Genomic DNA, 19,015 nt, shown 5'->3' with positions numbered 1-19,015 from the left:
AGAAATACTATACAGAAACACATTTATACACAACTGGGCATTGTACAAAATGGGTTATTTTGTGGCGCATTTAAAATCAATAATCTCACATTAGCAATAAATACATATCTTATGTGGTATTGTCAAAATCAAAATTGCAAAAAATATTGTAAACGTGAAAAAATAAGGAAATGAAATATCTGAACTTACTTTTCATTGACAGCTGAGCTAGCTTCCGGGGTTGGCCAACATGGTCTCACAAGATGTAGTTTCTCTTTAAATATCCTTCTTGAAAATGGCCTTGCAAATATATATTTTGTCTTGTCTAATCATAACAGATGCAGACGAGGCGTGTTTGCTGAGTTCTTAAAGTTTACTCTATAGCAAAAACATCCCACTGCCGGCATGTCTACACAAAACACACTAAAAGCACTAATGCACATGCTATACTTTGGCATGCTGGGTAATGGAGTTCTTATGTTACCTGGCTCATAACATCACAATATATTTCTGCCTTAGGCCATCTAGAAGGCCTTACTGACAACAACTTGTGATTTGATTGGCTATTGCAACTGTCTATCAACTTTATGTCCCCGTTCGCTTAAAGCACACGGAGGCCCGCGTTGCTGAATCTAAAAACCTCGGGCAGATTTGGTACACTCTATAAACTAAACAAAAACAAGCGCTGGAATGAGCGTAATATGACATGAAGAGAATATGAATACTTTTAGATATGTAGGGAAAGTAAATAAAGAAATAATATTATCTTTAATAATGATCATGATGTCTGCTTATGTTAGGTCAGCATGTTAAGCCCTGACGGCACACCACTGGTTAATATTGATTGTTGGATTCCTACATAGCTTCCTATGAATTTAAATTTTGATTCTTAAAGTTTTTGTTTTTTTTTAATTATATTTGTTATCTTATCTTTTTTATCTTATCTTGTCCATGCAGAGTATATCACACTCTGCAGACACTGAACAGTTGATGTGCTCTTTCATCTCCACATGTTCTGAGATTCTGGACAGAATAGCGCCCCTCAGAGCTATACGTCCAAAGTCAAAACAGGAGCCTTGGCTCAATGACTCCACGCGCACAGCTCGGCGTGAGTGGCGAAGGGCGGAGCGGAAGTGGAAAGGGGATCCGTTGGAGGTCTCTTATCAAATTCTAAAAGAAAGCTGTTGGAATTATCAAAGTGTGGTTAAAGCTGAAAAAACTAAATATTTGTCAGACTTAATTTCAAATGGTGTTTATAAGCCAAGTGTTCTTTTTAAATCTTTTAGTTCTGTTCTTAATCCGAATCCAGCCACTTCACTGGAGATGACAAGTGAAACTTTTGAAAAATGTCTCTCCTTTTTTAACAACAAGGTTTTTTACTATTCGGGCAAATCTTTCTCCTTCTTCATTGAGTTTCAATGTGGCCTCTCAGTGCTCGGCTGTGTTTTGTCAGTTTGAGCCGGTGTCTATGCCTGATCTTAAAGGAATAGTTGACAAACTAAAACCCTTGTCCTGTCCCACAGACCCAGTCCCCCCTTGCTTTTTTAAAGAAGTCTGGGACTCTTTTTGCTTGTCTGTTAGGGACATCATCAACAGCAGCTTGATTTCTGGCAGTGTGTCCTTTTTTTGTAAAGGAGATGTTGTTGACTAATAAAACAGGTCTTGATCCTACAAGTTTGTCAAATTATCGACCTATTTCTAAATGATCTTTTCTGTCAAAAAATGTGGAGAAATGTGTTTTGGTGCAACTACAGCCTTTTTTTAGAAAAAAAAATGGCACTTTAGATCCTTTTCAGTCTGGATACAAAGCTTTGCCCAGTACTGAATCTGCACTTTTAAAGGTTTTTAATGATTTGTTTTTAATGTCTGATTCTGGCTGCTCTGCAATTTTAGTGCTTTTAGATCTTACAGCTGCCTTTGACACAGTCGACCACACAATTCTTACAGAGCACCTGAGAGACTGTGTGGGCATTAGAGGGACTGCATTACAGTGATTCAGATCCTACCTGTCAGAAAGGTCCTTCTCTGTCAGGCTGGGGTACGCCACCTCTTCTTCTGCTCCGCTTTACTGTGGTGTCCCCCAGGGATCTATTCTTGGCCCCATCCTGTGCACTCTATATCTCCTCCCTCTTGGAGAGATTTTTAGGAGGCATGGAGTGTCTTATCACTTTTATGTGGACGACTGCCAAATTTATATGTCGATTTCAAAAAGCCACGGCCCCTTGACACCCCTTCTGACGGTGTGGCGCAGTGGGAGAGTGGCCGTGCGCAACCCGAGGGTCACTGGTTCAAATCCCACCTAGAACCAACCTCGTCACGTCCGTTGTGTCCTGAGCAAGACACTTCACCCTTGCTCCTGATGGGTGCTGGTTGGCGCCTTGCATGGCAGCTCCCTCCATCAGTGTGTGAATGTGTGTGTGAATGGGTAAATGTGGAAGTAGTGTCAAAGCGCTTTGAGTACCTTGAAGGTAGAAAAGCGCTATACAAGTACAACCCATTTATTTATTTATTTCTCAACTGTCTATGTGACGTCAAGGCTTGGTTAGCCCAGAAATTTTTAATAATGAATGAGGAAAAAAATGAAATTTTAATTTTTGGTCCGGCCCTTACTGACTTAGGACCATTGCAAAATTATGTGCGTCCCAAGGTCACCAGCCTTGGCATCACTATAGATAGTGATTTTAAACCTGACAAACAAGTCAATGGCATTTTAAAATCGTGTTTTTATCATCTTCGTCTTTTAGTAAAGGTAAAACCATTTTTATCTTTTAACCTTTTTGAACAAGAAGTGCATGCTTTTATTTCAAGTGGCCTGGACTACTGCAATGCACTTTATGCTGGCATTAGCCAAAAAGCTCTCTCCCGGTTGCAGTTAGTCCAGAACGCGGCAGCACGACTTTTAACAGGGGTCAGTAAACGCCAGCATATAATCCCAATCCTTGAGAGTTTGCACTGCGTCCCTGTTCATTTTAGAATTGATTTTAAAACCTTGCTCTTTGTTTTTAAATCTGTACATGGACTGGCACCTCAATATATCTCGTACCTCAACTAAATTTACAATCCTGCGCGCGCTCTGAGGTCTCAGAGCCAGCTCCAGCTCGTGGTGCCCAAGACCAGACTTAAAACTACGGGAGACGGGGCCTTCTCTATAGTCGGCCCTAAGCTCTGGAACACTCTGCCGCTCCATGTTCAAACTGCCTTCACAGTGGAGTGTTTTAAGTCTCGTCTTAAGACCCACTTTTATTCTCTGGTTTTTAACACTACGTGAGTTCTGTGGTCCTCTGTTGCCCTCTGTGCTTTAAAATTTTGATTTCTATTTACTTCTTTAATTGGTTTCAGCCTTAAAATTGTTTTTAATCATATTTATTTTATATTATTTTTATATTGGTTTTACATGTATTTATTTTTATTTTTTGTTTTTATTCAGTCATTGGTGGAGTTCAGGATAGTATTTGAATGTTGTTTTTAATATTTTTGTGCAGCACTTTGAGAACATTTTGTTGTTTAAATGTGCTATATAAATAAAGTGGATTGGATTGGATTGGACTTAAAGTTAAGTATTCATATTTTGTATAATATTTTATACATAGATGCCCCACAAAAAAGCATTCATTCCTGTTTATTCCCAAGGGAAACTGAAATTTCCCAGAATTTGGCAAGCCTGTTGAAGAGTAGTGATGAGCCTGCACATACGGGTGCTGATCATCAACATAGTGTATTTAATGATTCTCTACTTGACTTTCGCGAGAGATGAACCGGCTTCTATAATGCAGTGCTGCATTCCCCCTTTTGGCACAGGCTCTCGGCCTCGTTCTCCCTCTCATAATGCAGAGCCAGCAGAAAGCAGCCCCCACCCTCTCGTGACTTTACTGACATACAGAGGCAACGGCAGAAGAAATGAGAGGGGGGGGGGGGGGGGGGGGGTGGAGAGAAGAGAGCAGATGAGGAAATGCAGGGTAAAGGAGGAAGGGTGGGCCAGTTTGTGGAACAGAATGTGGGCTCGGGGTGACTCAGGCTGTGGCACAACCGTTGCACAGTTGGATGTAATGAGCATCTGTCATGTGAAGTGATTCCCCCACACCTCCAAGCAGTCATGGCTGACATGGTACAATGTTGTAATGGCATCCACATGGCATTATGGTAACATGTTCCGCAGGCTTGCCGGTAATGCTGATGCAGCAGAACAATGGGAGGAATAGGAGCGCTTGTTTTCTGCTGCTGACAAAATACATTAATACCCATTGCACACAGAAAAGTAACCAGGTCTCTCTCGCTGCACCACATGGAAAAACATAGTGCATATCCACATACGAACACACTCGTCTAGTGGTATTTTATTTGGCCGTAAACTCATGCTGCCACGCGCTTTAACAACCCTTTCGGTGCGTTGAAATGTGTCCCATACAGCTTTGTGCTCATTAATCAAGTGACGTAATGCTTTCATTTTGGAGTGGTTGTCATTTGATTACGATACATACAGAATAGCAGACATGCTGTCAGGGTAGGCCGGGGAGGTGGAGCCTCACTTGTCATAATAATAATAATAATAATAATAATAATAATAATAATAATAGATTTTATTTGTAAAAAACACTTAACATTGAGCAAATAACCTCAAAATGCTACAGTGTCTTAAAAACAAAAAACCCAAAAAATAATAATAATAATAATAATAAAAATTAATTAAATATAAAAACTAGAACAGCCTAATAGATAGAACCAGTATGCATATAGCTATAAAAAGGCTTTATTTTTTATTTTTTTATTTTTTTTTTAAGTAAGGGTTTTTAAGCCTTTTTTAAAAGCACCCACAGTCTGAGGTGCCCTCAGGTGGTCAGGGAGAATGTTCCACAGACTGGGAGCAGCGGAGCAGAAAGCCCGGTCTCTCATAGCTCGTAGCTTTGTCCTTGGAGGTTGGAGGAGGTTAGCCTGTTTGGAGCGGAGGTGACGCATGGAGGATTTGGGGGTGAGTAATTATTTGAGGTAGAGGGGGGCATTTCCATGGAGGCACTGGTGAGTAAGTAGGGATACTTTGTATTCAATCCTGAATGGAACAGGAAGCAAGTTGTGTTGATTTTCTGTATGATTCAAATCGCTTTTTAACATTTACTTGAGTTAAAATCACAGAATTTGCACACTTCAGCGTATGTTGCCGCTTCACCTCCTTACTTGTGTGTGTGTGCCAGAGAATGAGGAAGGAGACGTGGCTTACTGCTGGTCAGCTTGCACAATGTTGCTAAAACAACAGACATACAGTGGGGCAAACAAGTATTTAGTCAGCCACCGATTGTGCAAGTTCTCCCACATAAAATGATGACAGTCTGTAATGTTCATCATAGGTACATTTCAACTGTGAGAGACAGAATGTGGAAAACAAAATCCAGGAATTCACGTTGTAGGAATTTTAAAGAATTTATTTGTAAATTATGGTGGAAAATAAGTATTTGGTCACTTCAAACAAGGAAAATCTCTGGCTCTCACAGACCTGTAACTTCTTCTTGAAGAAGCTCTTCTGTCCTCCACTCGTTACCTATATCAATGGCACTTGTTTGAACTTGTAATCTGTATAAAAGACACTTGTCCACAGCCTCAAACAGTCAGACTCCAAACTCCACTATGGCCAAGACCAAAGAGCTGTCGAAGGACACCAGGAAAAGAATTGTAGACCTGCACCAGACTGGGAAGAGTGAATCTACAATAGGCAAGCAGCTTGGTGTGAAAAACTCAACTGTGGGAGCAATTTTCAGAAAATGGAATACATACAAGACCACTGATAATCTCCTTCGATCTGGGACTCCACGCAAGATCTCATCCCGTGGGGTCAAAATGATCATGAGAACGGTGAGCAAAAATCCCAGAACCACACGGGAGGGACTTGGTGATTGACCTGCAGAGAGCTGGGACCAAAGTAACAAAGGTTAACAACAGTAACACACTACGCCGACAGGGAATCAAATCCCGCAGTGCCAGACGTGTCCCCCTGCTTAGGCCAGTGCATGTCCAGGCCCGTCTGAAGTTTGCCAGAGAGCACATAGATGATACAGCAGAGGATTGGGAGAATGTCATGTGGTCAGATGAAACCAAAATAGAACTTGTTGGTATAAACTCAACTCGTCGTGTTTGGAGGAAGAAGAATACTGAGTTGCAGCCCAAGAACACCATACCTTGTGTGAAGCATGGATGTGGAAACATCATGCTTTGGGGCTGTTTTTCTGCTAAGGGGACAGGACGATTGATCCGTGTTAAGGAAAGAATGAATGGGGCCATATATCGTGAAATTTTAAGCCAAAACCTCCTTCCATCAGTCAGAGCTTTGAATGGTTGACCAAATACTTATTTTCCACCACAATTTACAAATACATTCTTTAAAATTCCTCCAATGTGAATTCCAGGATTTTCTTTTCACATTCTGTCTCTCACAGTTGAAGTGTACCTATGATGAAAATTACAGACCTCTGTCATCATTTTAAGTGAGAGAACTTGCAGAATCGGCGGCTGACTAAATACTTTTTTGCCCCACTGTATTTAAACCATGCATTTCTAATCCAAACACTGTACAATTTATAATCTGTTCAAGTGTTTAATGTCAGTGTTGCATCATTGTTCTTGATGATCGGACTCTAAAATAGAAATAGGCAAAGATCCTCTGAAGTATCAGCAGTACTCCGGCTCACCACACTGGGAGAAGTGAGGCTCTTGATTTAGAGCAGTGTATAAAGCGACAAGAGCCAATTAAACAACAGGCGCCATGACTGCTACCAAGGATGTGTGCCCGAATGCATGCGATTGCTGTCCTTTTGATGTTATTTTTCTTGACAAAATATACCAAAATATTTAGTCTATATGTAGTTCTAAACATAGTCCGGCTCATAAACTTACAATAAAACATGCTTTTATTTTGTGAAAGTATAATTTTGCAGCCGTATTTGTTGCAATCTAAATTGCAATGAATAGCCTCCATTGCACGTCATGCCAGACGCAAACATATCCCACAATCCTTTGCCATTTGAGCAATGAGCATAAAGCATGGGTACTAAAGCTTGGTTCCATAAACATTGTAAACGTTTGTATCTACAAAACCCAAAACCAGTGACGTTGTCACGTTGTGTAATTCGTAAATAAAAACAGAATACAATGATTTGGAAAGCTTAATCAACTTATACTCATTTGAATAGACTGCAAAGACAAGATATTTAATGTTTGAACAGAGAAACACATTTTGTTTTGCAAATAATCATTAACTTATAATTTAATGGCAGCAATACATTGCAAAAGAGTTGGCACAGTAGCATTTTTACCACTGCGTTACGTGTCCTTTCCTTTTAACCACACTCAGTAAACATTTGACAATTGAGGAGACCAATTTTTGAAGTTTTTCAGGTATAATTCTTTCCCATTCTTGCTTGATGTACAGCTTGAGTAGTTCAACAGTCCGGAGTCTCCGTTGTGGTATTTTAGGCTTCATATTGAGCCAAACATTTTCAATGGGAGACAGGTCTGGAATACAGGCAGGCCAGTCTATTACCCGCACACTTTTACTATGAAGCCAAGCTGTTGTTACTCGTGGGTTGGCATTGTCTTGCTGAAATAAGCAGGGGTGTCCATGATAATGTTGCTTGGATCGCAACATACGTTGCTCCAAAACCCATATGTACCGTTCAGCATTAATGGTGCCTTCACAGATTTGTAAGTTACCCAAGCGTGGACACTAACACAGATGCTGGCTTTTCAACTTTGCGCCTATAATTCTCCGGATGGTTCTTTTCCTCTTTGGTCCGAAGGACACGACGTCCACAGTTTCCAAAAACAATTTGAAATGTGGACTTGTCAGACCACAAAACACTTTTCCACTTTGCATTAGTCCATCTTAGATGAGCTCGGGCCCAGCGTTTCTGGGTGTTGTTGATAAATGACTTCGCTTTGCATAGTAGAATTTTAACTCACACTTACAGATGTAACCTCAAACTGTAGTGACTGACAGTGGTTTTCTGAAGTGTTACTGAGCCCATATGGTGATATTCTTTACACACTGATGTCTCTTTTTGATGCAGTACCACCTGAGGGATCGAAGGTCTGTAATATCATCACTTACGTGCAGTGATTCCTCCAGATTCTTTGATATTACAGACCGTAGATGGTGAAATCCCTAAATTCCTTGCAATAGCTTGTTGAGAAATGTTTTTAAACTGTTCGACAATTTGCTCACGCATTTGTTCACAAAGTGGTGACCCTCCTTGTTTGTGAATGACCGAGCATTTTATGGAAGCTGATTTTACACCCAATCATGGCACCCACCTGTTCCCAATGAGCCTGTTCACCTGTGGGATGTTCCAAAAAAGTGTTTGATGAGCATTCCCGGTCTTTTTTGCAAGTTTGCCAGGTTTTTGCAAAAAATAACAACATTTTCCCGTTCAAACGTAAGTATATTGTCTTTGCAGTCCATTCAATTGATTATGGGTTGAACAGGATCTGCAAATCATTGTGTTTTGTTTTTATTTACGATTTACACAATGTGCCAACTTCACTGGTTTTGGGGTTTTTAGACGAAAATCCTAGCTGTTATCAAACCTTATTTTGGTGCAAAATGTTGCCAAATCCATTTAACTAAAGGCAAAGTAACGTCGTGTCATGTTACGCTTGAAAAGTTAGGCAGCACAGACGATTTATGCCCCATGTATGCTTGCAGTAGTGCAGCTAATGAGGATCCGCACAAACCAATCGCATTTGCGACTTTTCATACTGTAAAAAGACTGAAACCCTCAAACAAAGAAACATGGCAGAGATAAGATAGTTTAGTGAAATCTTTGGATCGTTTGGGAAGACGATCAAACTTGACTATTTAGAGGAAGTAAACGTCGTAACAAGGTTTTCTTAGGTGACCCAGCTGAAGGATCATTACGGTTGCCAGAGGGAAGCTGTTAGGGAGGCTTCCTGTCTGAGCGAATTGGTTAAAGCTATACCCCGGCCTCGCAAGCTGGGTCCAATTTCTGACGTGATGAACAAGATTCCTCCGAATCGAATCAACTTTTCTAAGACACTTTTTATGCACACTTTTCATTTCTCTATTAATACTACTTGCGCTAATAGTTTATGTGTTTACTGGGGTTTGTTTGTTCTGCAGTCCATCTGTTGTTTTGCAACATACTTTAAAAAGTGGGGTCGCGGACGTTTACGTTACTTCAACTTCTGTGTGTGTGTGTGTGTGTGTGTGTGTGTGTGTGTGTGTGTGTGTGTGTGTGTGTTTGTGTACACCAGCGGTCCCGCATAGAGAAATACATTGGTAGCCGAGGTAAGTTTTATTTTATTTTATTTTAATTTTGGTCATTTATTCACATAATTTTTTGTTGTGAACTTCTCCAAAAGTCTCTCTTATTGCAAATAGGTTCCACTCAATTTTTTGCAGTTACATACCTTTTTGTTTCCCTGGGGGGTGATTTGGCGTTACACCTGTGTGACCAGCTTCAGTGAGCACTGACTCTCGGAGCTGGTAAGTCACGATTATGTCTCTCTCCCTTTATTTTTAAAAAAAACTTTTTGGTTGTCACTCTTAAAGTGTTTTATAAGAATGCACACTGTCTTGTGGCGTGCTGTTTAGCACGCAGGTTGAATTCCTGGACTTTATTTTTATTAAGTTGTTGTTAAAACCGGACTTTTTTATGCTAAATGATGTGTGGCTTAGCTTAATGCCAGCGGCAATTACTACGGGGTTTCCTGGTCTCGTTTTGATTGATTGATTGATTGATACTTTTATTATTAGATTGCACAGTTCAGCACATATTCCGTACAATTGACCACTAAATGGTAACACCCGAATAAGTTTTTCAACTTATTTAAGTCGGGGTCCACGTTAATCAATTCATGGTACAAATATATACCATCAGCATAATACAGTCATCACACAAGTTAATCATCATAGTATATACATTCAATTATTTACATGATTTACAATCCGGGGGTGGGATGAGGAGCTTTGAATGACATCAGTACTTCAGTCATCAACAATTGCATCAACAGAGAAATGGACATTGAAACAGTGTAGGTCTTACTTAGCAGGATATGTACAGCCAGCAGAGAACATGGTGAGTTCAGATAGCATAAGAACAAGTATATACATTAGAAGTACATTTGATTATTTACGTTAGGTTATTTATAATCCAGGGAGATGGGATGTGAATGGAGGAGGGTATTAGGTAGAGGGTTGATGTTGCCTGGAGGTGTTGTTTTAGAGCGGTTTTGAAGGAGGATAGAGATGCACTTAGTTTTACACCTGTTGGGAGTGCATTCCACATCGATGTGGCATAGAAAGCGAATGAGTTAAGACCTTTGTTAGATCGGAATCTGGGTTTAACGTGGTTTGTGGGGCTCCCCACGGTGTTGTGGTTATGGCGGTCATTTACGTTAAGGAAGTAGTTTGACATGTACTTCGGTATCAGGGAGGTGTAGCGGATTTTATAGACTAGGCTCAGTGCAAGTTGTTTTACTCTGTCCTCCACCCTGAGCCAGCCCATTTTGGAGAAGTGGGTTGGAGTGAGGTTTGATCTGGGGTGGAAGTCTAAAAGTAACCGGACTAGCTTATTCTGGGATGTTTGGGGTCTAGATTTGAAGGTCTTGGAGGTGCTGGGGTACCAGGAGGTGCAAGCGTAATCGCAAAAGGGTTGAATGAGAGCTCCCGCTAGAATCTTCAAGGTGCTTTTGTTGACAAGAGAGGAGATTCTGTAGAGGAATCTCGTTCTTTGGTTGACCTTTTTGATTACCTTGGTTGCCCTTTTATCACAGGAAAGATTATCCTGTAGAATGGAACCTAGGTATGTGATCTCATCTTTCCTGGTGATAACAATGTCACCCACTTTTATAGTAAAGTCACTGACTTTCTTAAGGTTGATATGGGACCCAAATAGGATGGATTCCGTTTTACCTAAGTGTATGGATAGCTTGTGAGTTTGCGCACAGATCAAAAACTCCGCTGCGTGTCTGTGTGGACATCTTGTGTGCCCATCCATCCATCCATCCATTTTCTACCGCTTGTCCCTTTTGGGTTCGCGGGGGGTCGCTCGTGCCTATCTCAGCTGCATTCGGGCGTTAGCCGCGGTACACCCTGGACAAGTCGCCACCTCATCGCAGGGCATGTTGTGTGCCGCTGTGGTATTAATATGAGTGTGTATTTTTTTCTTTATTCTGTCGTGGAGAGAGATTCTGTGTACTGTGGACTGTGTGTGACGCCTTGTTCTTTTTGTTCCTATGAAAAAAAAGAAAAAGGTATGCCTGTTAATGATTTTTTTGGCATAGTTTATTGTAGAAAAAATATAAAATGAGTTGATGTGAGTGGGGAAAAAAGAGGTAAATTGCTGCACATTTTAAGGACCCTGTTTCCTAATATATATTATTGTTGTTTGCTGATGTTTATACTTTGTTTACTGTTTTTATTCAATTAATTTATTTGAGAGTATTTTATGCTTTATTTACCTTTGTATTATTATTATTATTATATTATCTATTATTATTACTATTTCCACATGTAAGCATAAATTGAATTCATAAGCTTCAAGTGAGCACTGACTCTCGGAGCTGTGGAGAGAGATTCGGTGTACTATGGACTGTGTGTGACACCCTGTTCTTTTTGTTCCTATGAAAAAAATGGTGAATAAATCCTCCACAACTCAACTCCTGTGTGTCTCTCACGACAAAAGACACAACGCAGAACAGTGACTGTTGCACATTGAACGGCTGACATCCGTTTCTCTCCATCCGGTTCAGATAACTAAAACAGTTACCAGCAGATTTTTACTGACCTTTCAAGAAAGTCATTACATTTTGGGGCTGATCCGGATCATTTCTTCTATGTTAGCTTAGAGTTTATATTATAAGTTTCAACTTGTGTGATTGTGTATGGTCGCGGCCCTGCTCCCCCCGACAGAGACAAAGACGGGCGGTGACTGACAAGAGGGTTCACTCTGTTTTCTTCATCCCACTATAGACAGCTCAAAAAGTTATGGGTGGATTTTGATGAAAACCTTCCGAAATATCAGAAATCTGATAAAGAACAAGTCATTACATTTTGATACTGATAATTATTATTACGTTACTTCACGTTTATCTAACAAGGTTCAACTTTTGTGTGTGCCACACCTCCACCGCAGAAAAAAAAACTACAGTGGATGACTGCTAAGAGGCTTCACTCCGTTTCTTTCATCCTGCTACAGCGAGCTAGTGTGGGGCGGCATATTTTAGATGAGCAGCATTGCCAGCAACTTGAGGGTTCCTGGTTTGAATCCAGATTCCGCCATCCTAGTCATGGTCATTGTGTCCTCGGGCAAAACACTTCACCCACCTTGCTCCTGATGGGTCACGGTTAGCCACTTCTCTAATCTAATCCCACACTTAGATTTAGACTTCCTTTTTGTTGCCATTCAAATTTGAGCTTAACAGTACAGATATGAACGCAATTTCCTTGCATTAGCTCATGGTACTGCAGGATAAAAAAGCAATAAGGTGCAGATATAAATAACTGTAATTATTGTACAGATAAGTATATTGCACTTTTGCATATGCATCCAGGTTTATTGATGTATGTTATATTGTCTTTATGTATGTTATATTGTCTTTATGTTTCACCACATAATAGGTGTGGTGAATTCTGTCCTCTGCATTTGAGCCATCCCCATGTTCACCGCCTGGAAAGTGAGGGGAGTAGTGTGCAGCAGCGGTGGCCGCACTGCGGAATGTTGAATGGCAGCTTCCGCCATCTGCGCGTGAATGGGTGAATGTGATGTTTGATGTGAAGCGCTTTCGGTATTGTTTTAGGTATAGTAAATATAAATATTTACCATTTCAAAAAGTTATGGGCACATTTTTAGGACACTTTCAGGAAATGTTCGAAATTGGATTAGAAAACAATTGATTATATTTTTAGGGTATCATAGTTCCCATGATTTTCTCCACAGGACAGCCTTATTGGTCCTGTCGGTGCAGCCACTCTGAGGGGACTGCTGCTCATTTCAGCCATTTTGGAAAGGCTCGGCTTTGCAGATGGTGGCTAACTTTGTTCAGTTATCTGGATCACTAAAGTCAGAATTTTTAAACCTGGCTGAGGATTGCGCTCTGATTTTTTTGGTCTCCAAGATAGTATTGCGATCACGTGTTGTTTATAATCACAGTTTACACTCAGTCAAATAAGTTTGGATGATATATCAGAAGTAAATACATGTTTTTACATTGCAATAAAGTTTAAATTGTGAACATGATTAATGGTTTAAAAAAGAGTCCCATTGATACATCCATCCGTCCATCCATCTTCTTCCGCTTATCCGAGGTCGGGTCGCGGGGTAGCAGCCTAAGCAGGGAAGCCCAGACTTCCCTCTCCCCAGCCACTTCGTCTAGCTCTTCCCGGGGGATCCTGAGGCGTTCCCAGGCCAGTCAGAAGACATAGTCTTCCCAACGTGTCCTGGGTCTTCCCCGTGGCCTCCTACCGGTTGGAAATGCTCTAAACACCTCCCTAGGGGGGCGTTCGGGTGGCATCCTGACCAGATGCCCGAACCACCTCATCTGGCTCCTCTCGATGTGGAGGAATAGCGGCTTTACTTTGAGCTCCTCCCGGATGACAGAGCTTCTCACCCTATCTCTAAGGGAGAGCCCCGCCACACGGATTAAACTAATCTCGGCCGCTTGTACCCGTGATCATATCCTTTCGGTCATGACCCAAAGCTCATGACCATAGGTCTCCTCCCCAACCCGGAGATGGCATTGCACCCTTTTCCGGGCGAGAACCATGGACTCGGACTTGGAGGTGCTGATGTTAATCCCAGTCGCTTCACACTCTGCTGCGAACCGATCCAGTGAGAGCTGAAGATCTTGGCCAGATGAAACCATCGCGACCACATCATCTGCAAAAAGCAGAGACCTAATCCCACGGCCACCAAACCGGAACCCCTCAACGCCTTGACCGCGCCTAGAAATTCTGTCCATAAAAGTTATGAACAGAATCCGTGACAAAGGACAGTCTTGGCGGAGTCCAGCCCTCACTGGGAACGTGTCCGACTTACTGCCAGCAATGCGGACCAAGCTCTGACACTGATCGTACAGGGAGCGGACCGCCACAATAAGACAGTCCGATACCCCTTACTCTCTGAGCACTCCCCACAGGACTTCCCGTGGGACACGGTTGATTGCCTTCTCCAAGTCCACAAAGCACATGTAGACTGGTTGGGCAAACTCCCATGCACCCTCAAGAACCCTACCGAGAGTATAGAGCTGGTCCACAGTTCCACGACCAGGACGAAAACCACACTGTTCCTCCTGAATCCGAGGTTCGACTATCCGGCGTAGCCTCCTCTCCAGTACACCTGGATAAACCTTACCGGGAAGGCTAAGGAGTGTGATCCCACGATAGTTGGAACACACCCTCCGGTCCCCCTTCTTAAAGAGAGGAACCACCACCCCGGTCTGCCAATCCAGAGGTACCGCCCCCCCGATGTCCACGTGATGCTGCAGAGTCTTGTCAACCAAGACAGCCCCACAGCATCCAGAGCCTTAAGGAACTCCGGGCGGATCTCATCCACCCCTGGGGCCTTGCCAACGAGGAGCTTTTTAACTACCTCAGCAACCTCAGCCCCAGAAATAGGAGAGCCCACTAAAGATTCCCCAGGCACTGCTTCCTCATAGGAAGACGTGTTGGTGGGATTCAGGTGGTCTTCGAAGTATTCCTCCCACCTATTCACAACATCCGCAGTTGAGGTCAGCAGAACACCATCCGCACCATACACGGTGTTGATAGTGCACTGCTTCCCCTTCCTGAGGCGGCGGATGGTGGTCCAGAATGCCTTTGAAGCCGTCTGAAAGTCGTTTTCCATGGCTTCCCCGAACTCCTCCCATGTCCAAGTTTTTGCCTCTGCGACCGCTGAAGCTGCACACCGCTTGGCCTTTCGGTACCTGTCCACTTCCTCCGGAGTCCTATGAGCCAAAAGAACCCGATAGGACTCCTTCTTCAGCTTGACGGCATCCCTCACCACTGGTGTCCACCAATGGGTTCGATTATTACCGCCCCGACAGGCACCAAATACCTTGCGGCCACAGCTCCAATCAGCCGCCTCAACAATAGAGGTGCGGAACATGGTCCACTCGGACTCAATGTCCAGCACCTCCCTTGTGACACGTTCAAAGTTCTTCCGGAGGTGGGAATTGAAACTTTCTCTGACAGGAGACTCTGCCAGACGTTCCCAGCAAACCCTCACAATGCGTTTGGGCCTGCCAGGTCTGTCCGGCATCCTCCCCCACCATCACAGCCAACTCATGACCAGGTGGTGATCGGTAGAAAGCTCCGCCCCTGTTCAAAACATGAGGCCGCAAATCCGATGACACAACTACAAAGTCGATCATGGAACTGCGGCCTAGGGTGTCCTATTCATACAGTATACATATAATGTTGATATTTATTTTGGTATTCAGACCTTCTCACAAACAAAGCATGAAGCGAAAGCTTAACACAGGATATAATAAAGGTGTTTTAGCATGCTTTGTAGGTCAGTCCGTGGTCAAACTTTGCTGTGTCCCCTACCTCTTTGCAAGCAGCACAGTTACATTCGGGCACAGTACCGACTTAATGTGTCGCTTTTTCTCTTGTCTTTTCCGATCTGCAACGGATGTTATTCGTATCAGTACAAGAACAAAATAAGTATCACACAAAATCAAGGTCCAGTGCTATTGGAAAATGGTTCTTCCATCAATTCCCTGGTACAAAGGATGATCCATTGAAGAATATAGATGCAGGATATTTCCAAAGAAACTTCCTAAGATCACACTTGCAATGGTCGCTGTCGTCTTTATGCCTGGTTCAGAGAGAGGCATCAGTTTGAGCCATAAGAACCATCCCTTTGTCATATCTTTTGGATCATGTCTTGTTTGACTATGTCCTGTTGACCTTTAGACTCTTTAAGTTCCTGTTTTTTTTTCACTGCCTTGTTTTGTCGCCATGGTTAATTATTGTGTTCTTTTCATGCGTTATGTTCATAGTTTATGTTAAAGTGTTAGTTTTGTTTCTTTACCCAAGTTGTGCCTCCGCTGCGAGCGCTTTTTGTTTGTACCTTTTTTTAGAAGATTAAATCATGTTTATACCTGCACGCCATGTCATGAGTGGTCTGTCTGCTTTCCTGGGAAAGCGACCACGCAGCAAGCTGCGAACCCCCCCATCGTGACACCCTTGAAGCTGTCGTTGACATTAATGTAACCAACAAGCAACGAGTAAACACTCCGCTAGCAAATGACAGTCAACACATAATGCAGACTTGAAATGTCCTTGACACACTGGCACAGCGCAAGTCAAACAAACAGAAGACAAATGTCATGTTTTGTAAAATACTACCAATTCGCATCAGAATGTGTGATGTTGTTACAAAATGTTACATGGTAAACTTGACTTGACACTTGGGGCGGCATAGCTTGGTTGGTTGAGTGGCCGTGCCAGCAACTCGAAGGTTGCAGGTTCAATTCCCGTTTCCGCCATCCTAGTCACTGCTGTTGTGTCCTTGGGCAAGACACTTTACCCACCTGCTCCCAGTGCCACCCACACTGGTTTAAATGTAACGTAGATATTGGGTTTCACTATGTAAAGCGCTTTGAGTCACTCGAGAAAAGCGCTATATAAATATAATTCACTTCACTTCACTTTTTTGTGAAGAGAAACACAAATGTACTTTAAGTATAAGCAAAGGGTAGGGGTGGAGGATATGATCGATTCTCAAATGCCTCACGTTTAGGATTAGGAAGATTCTGAATGGATGGACAAACATTTAAATATTGATTATTTAAGTAAATAAAGTAATAGAGACAGTTGTTAAATGCTAAACTACTGCAGACACAGATACACAGCAAAAGGAAGCATGCCAGCTGCTAAACAAGCATAAATGTGAAGTAGTGAAACAACAAAAGAATATGTCTTTTGTACATTTCAACAATATATGCAATTATAACATGTATATAGGGTTTTTCCTTGGTTGCTGACATATGCAATAAGATAGTGTGTCATTTACCGTACATGTTGTTAATAGTAATAATAATGATGCTGTCTGTACAGTATCATTACAGCATCCGTGCATACGGACGAAATGAAAACATGGTGCTTGTAAACGGTGATAAGTGTTGATAAATTACATTTTGCGTGCTAATTAGTCAAATTTGCATCTTCTCACAGAATTGTGGACGTTTTGAAATCAGCATATATTTTGTATATTAATAAAGACAGAGACACAAAATGGACTGCACCTCTTATTCTGCTCACTTCATAGGTGCACGTTTTGAAGATCAGTTTTGCGTGTGCTATCAGGTTTGCACATGTTTTAGAGCACGCCAACCTTTTGTGAGTAGGCCCCAATGTGTCCTATTTGTAGGCTCAATACAAGATGCATACTTTTGTATTTTAATACGGGACGATGACATTTAAGGAAATTAGGAATTCTAGTGCAATTAGTAATGGTAATATTTTGATAGCCTATTTTACATAAATTGATTGAAGATAATTAGGATAAACATTTGAGTTGTAATATTTGACAAACTATTATATCATTAGAACAGTTAAATAGCTTTAAAATCAGCTTTAATGGAAAAAATAAGCTTTTGGAAAAGAGCTAGCTTCGCTATACCTGGCAATGAGCTAGCTTACAGCCAGTTTGGGGTCGCTATATCTTGGAATCAAGGGCACCGCCAGAAATGAAAAAAGTAAAAGTAAGACGAGTGCTGATAAGTTGGTAGAGTGACTAGTACCAATCACACGTAACACTATTCCAGTCTGTTTTTAATGTTTTTTCTTCCTATTCTCTTTTCAGGAGGGTCAGGACCTGATCCAGGAAAAGCCTGAACTGCGCACCGTAGTTCAGCAGAAGTTGGAGGAGATCAGAGAGTGCTGGTCGGACTTGGAAACCACCACCAAGGCCAAGGCTCGCCAGCTCTTTGAGAACAACAAGCCGGAGCCAGCAGTGAAGAACTACTCGGACCTCGACAACCAGCTCTCCCACCTGGAGCAGCAGCCCCCACAACTGGAACAAGCTCACCATCTGCCCACCTTCAATGAGCAGCTCCAGAAGTTCCAGGCAAGTCTCTGTTGAGACAGTGAAGCTTTCTTTGGCCAGGTCATTTTCATTTATTGCAACAAGCAAAGTTAAAACAAGGTTTTAATCACGGTAAAATTCCCTATGTTTTTTTTTTTTAACCGTTTCAAATTTGTATTATCGTCCAACCGTAATTAATTAGACTATTTTGAAAAACTCAATGTAATTTCCTGGTGAAGAAGCTAGCGCGCTAATCACTACCAAGCTTACCTACCTAAGGACGGTGTGGCGCAGTTGGGAGAGTGGCCGCGCTAGCAACCTGAGTGTTCCTGGTTCGATCCCCGGCCTTTTACCACCCTAGTCACGTCCGTTGTGTCCTTGAGCAAGACACTTCACCCTTGCTTCTGATGGGTCGTGGATAGTGCCTTGCATGGCAACTCCCGCCATCAGTGTGTGAATGTGTGTGAATGGGTAAATGTGGAAATAGTTTCAAACCGTTTTAAGTGCCTTGAAGGTAGAAAAGCGCTATACAAGTATAACCCATTTGCCATTTATATGCTAACAGGAAATCACAAAATTTTAAAGGAATTTTGATGAATGGATTGTTTAGCATCTGTTAAAAAATAGTGATTTAAAAAAAAAAGATAGTATTGATTGGCAACACTAAATTGGCCCTAGTGTGTGAATGTGAGTGTGAATGTTGTCTGTCTATCTGTGTTGGCCCTTCTCCAGGGTGTACACCGCCTTCCGCCCGATTGTAGCTGAGATAGGCGCCAGCGCCCCCCGTGACCCCAAAAAAGGGAATAAGCGGTAGAAAATGGATGGATGGATGGCATCTCAAATTTCAAATTTTTTGCCACTTTAAAGCAGACAAAAATCACTGGAATACACATATAAATTAACATGCTTTAATAAAGCAACACGGTTATTATCCAAGCTTGTTGTTCGGATACACACGTATAGTTGTGGTCAAAAGTTTACATACACTTGTAAAGAACATA

At 42.0% G+C, this 19,015-nt stretch overlaps 1 protein-coding gene across 1 annotated transcript in view; it reads left to right on the top strand.

Moving 5' to 3' along the window:
* Nucleotides 1–19,015, top strand: part of LOC133551417 (spectrin beta chain, non-erythrocytic 4-like) — a 102,594-nt gene that overhangs the window by 39,433 nt on the left and 44,146 nt on the right. Inside the window, exon 2 of the mRNA XM_061898090.1 lies at nt 17,793–18,056. Within this exon, the coding sequence (XP_061754074.1) occupies nt 17,793–18,056 (264 nt within the window). The remainder of the gene's footprint in view (nt 1–17,792; nt 18,057–19,015) is intronic.

Source organism: Nerophis ophidion, linkage group LG04, assembly GCF_033978795.1.
Source record: "Nerophis ophidion isolate RoL-2023_Sa linkage group LG04, RoL_Noph_v1.0, whole genome shotgun sequence".
Lineage (NCBI taxonomy): Eukaryota > Metazoa > Chordata > Actinopteri > Syngnathiformes > Syngnathidae > Nerophis > Nerophis ophidion.
Note: the sequence above shows the minus strand (reverse complement) of the source record. Positions and strands in the feature narration are given on the sequence as shown.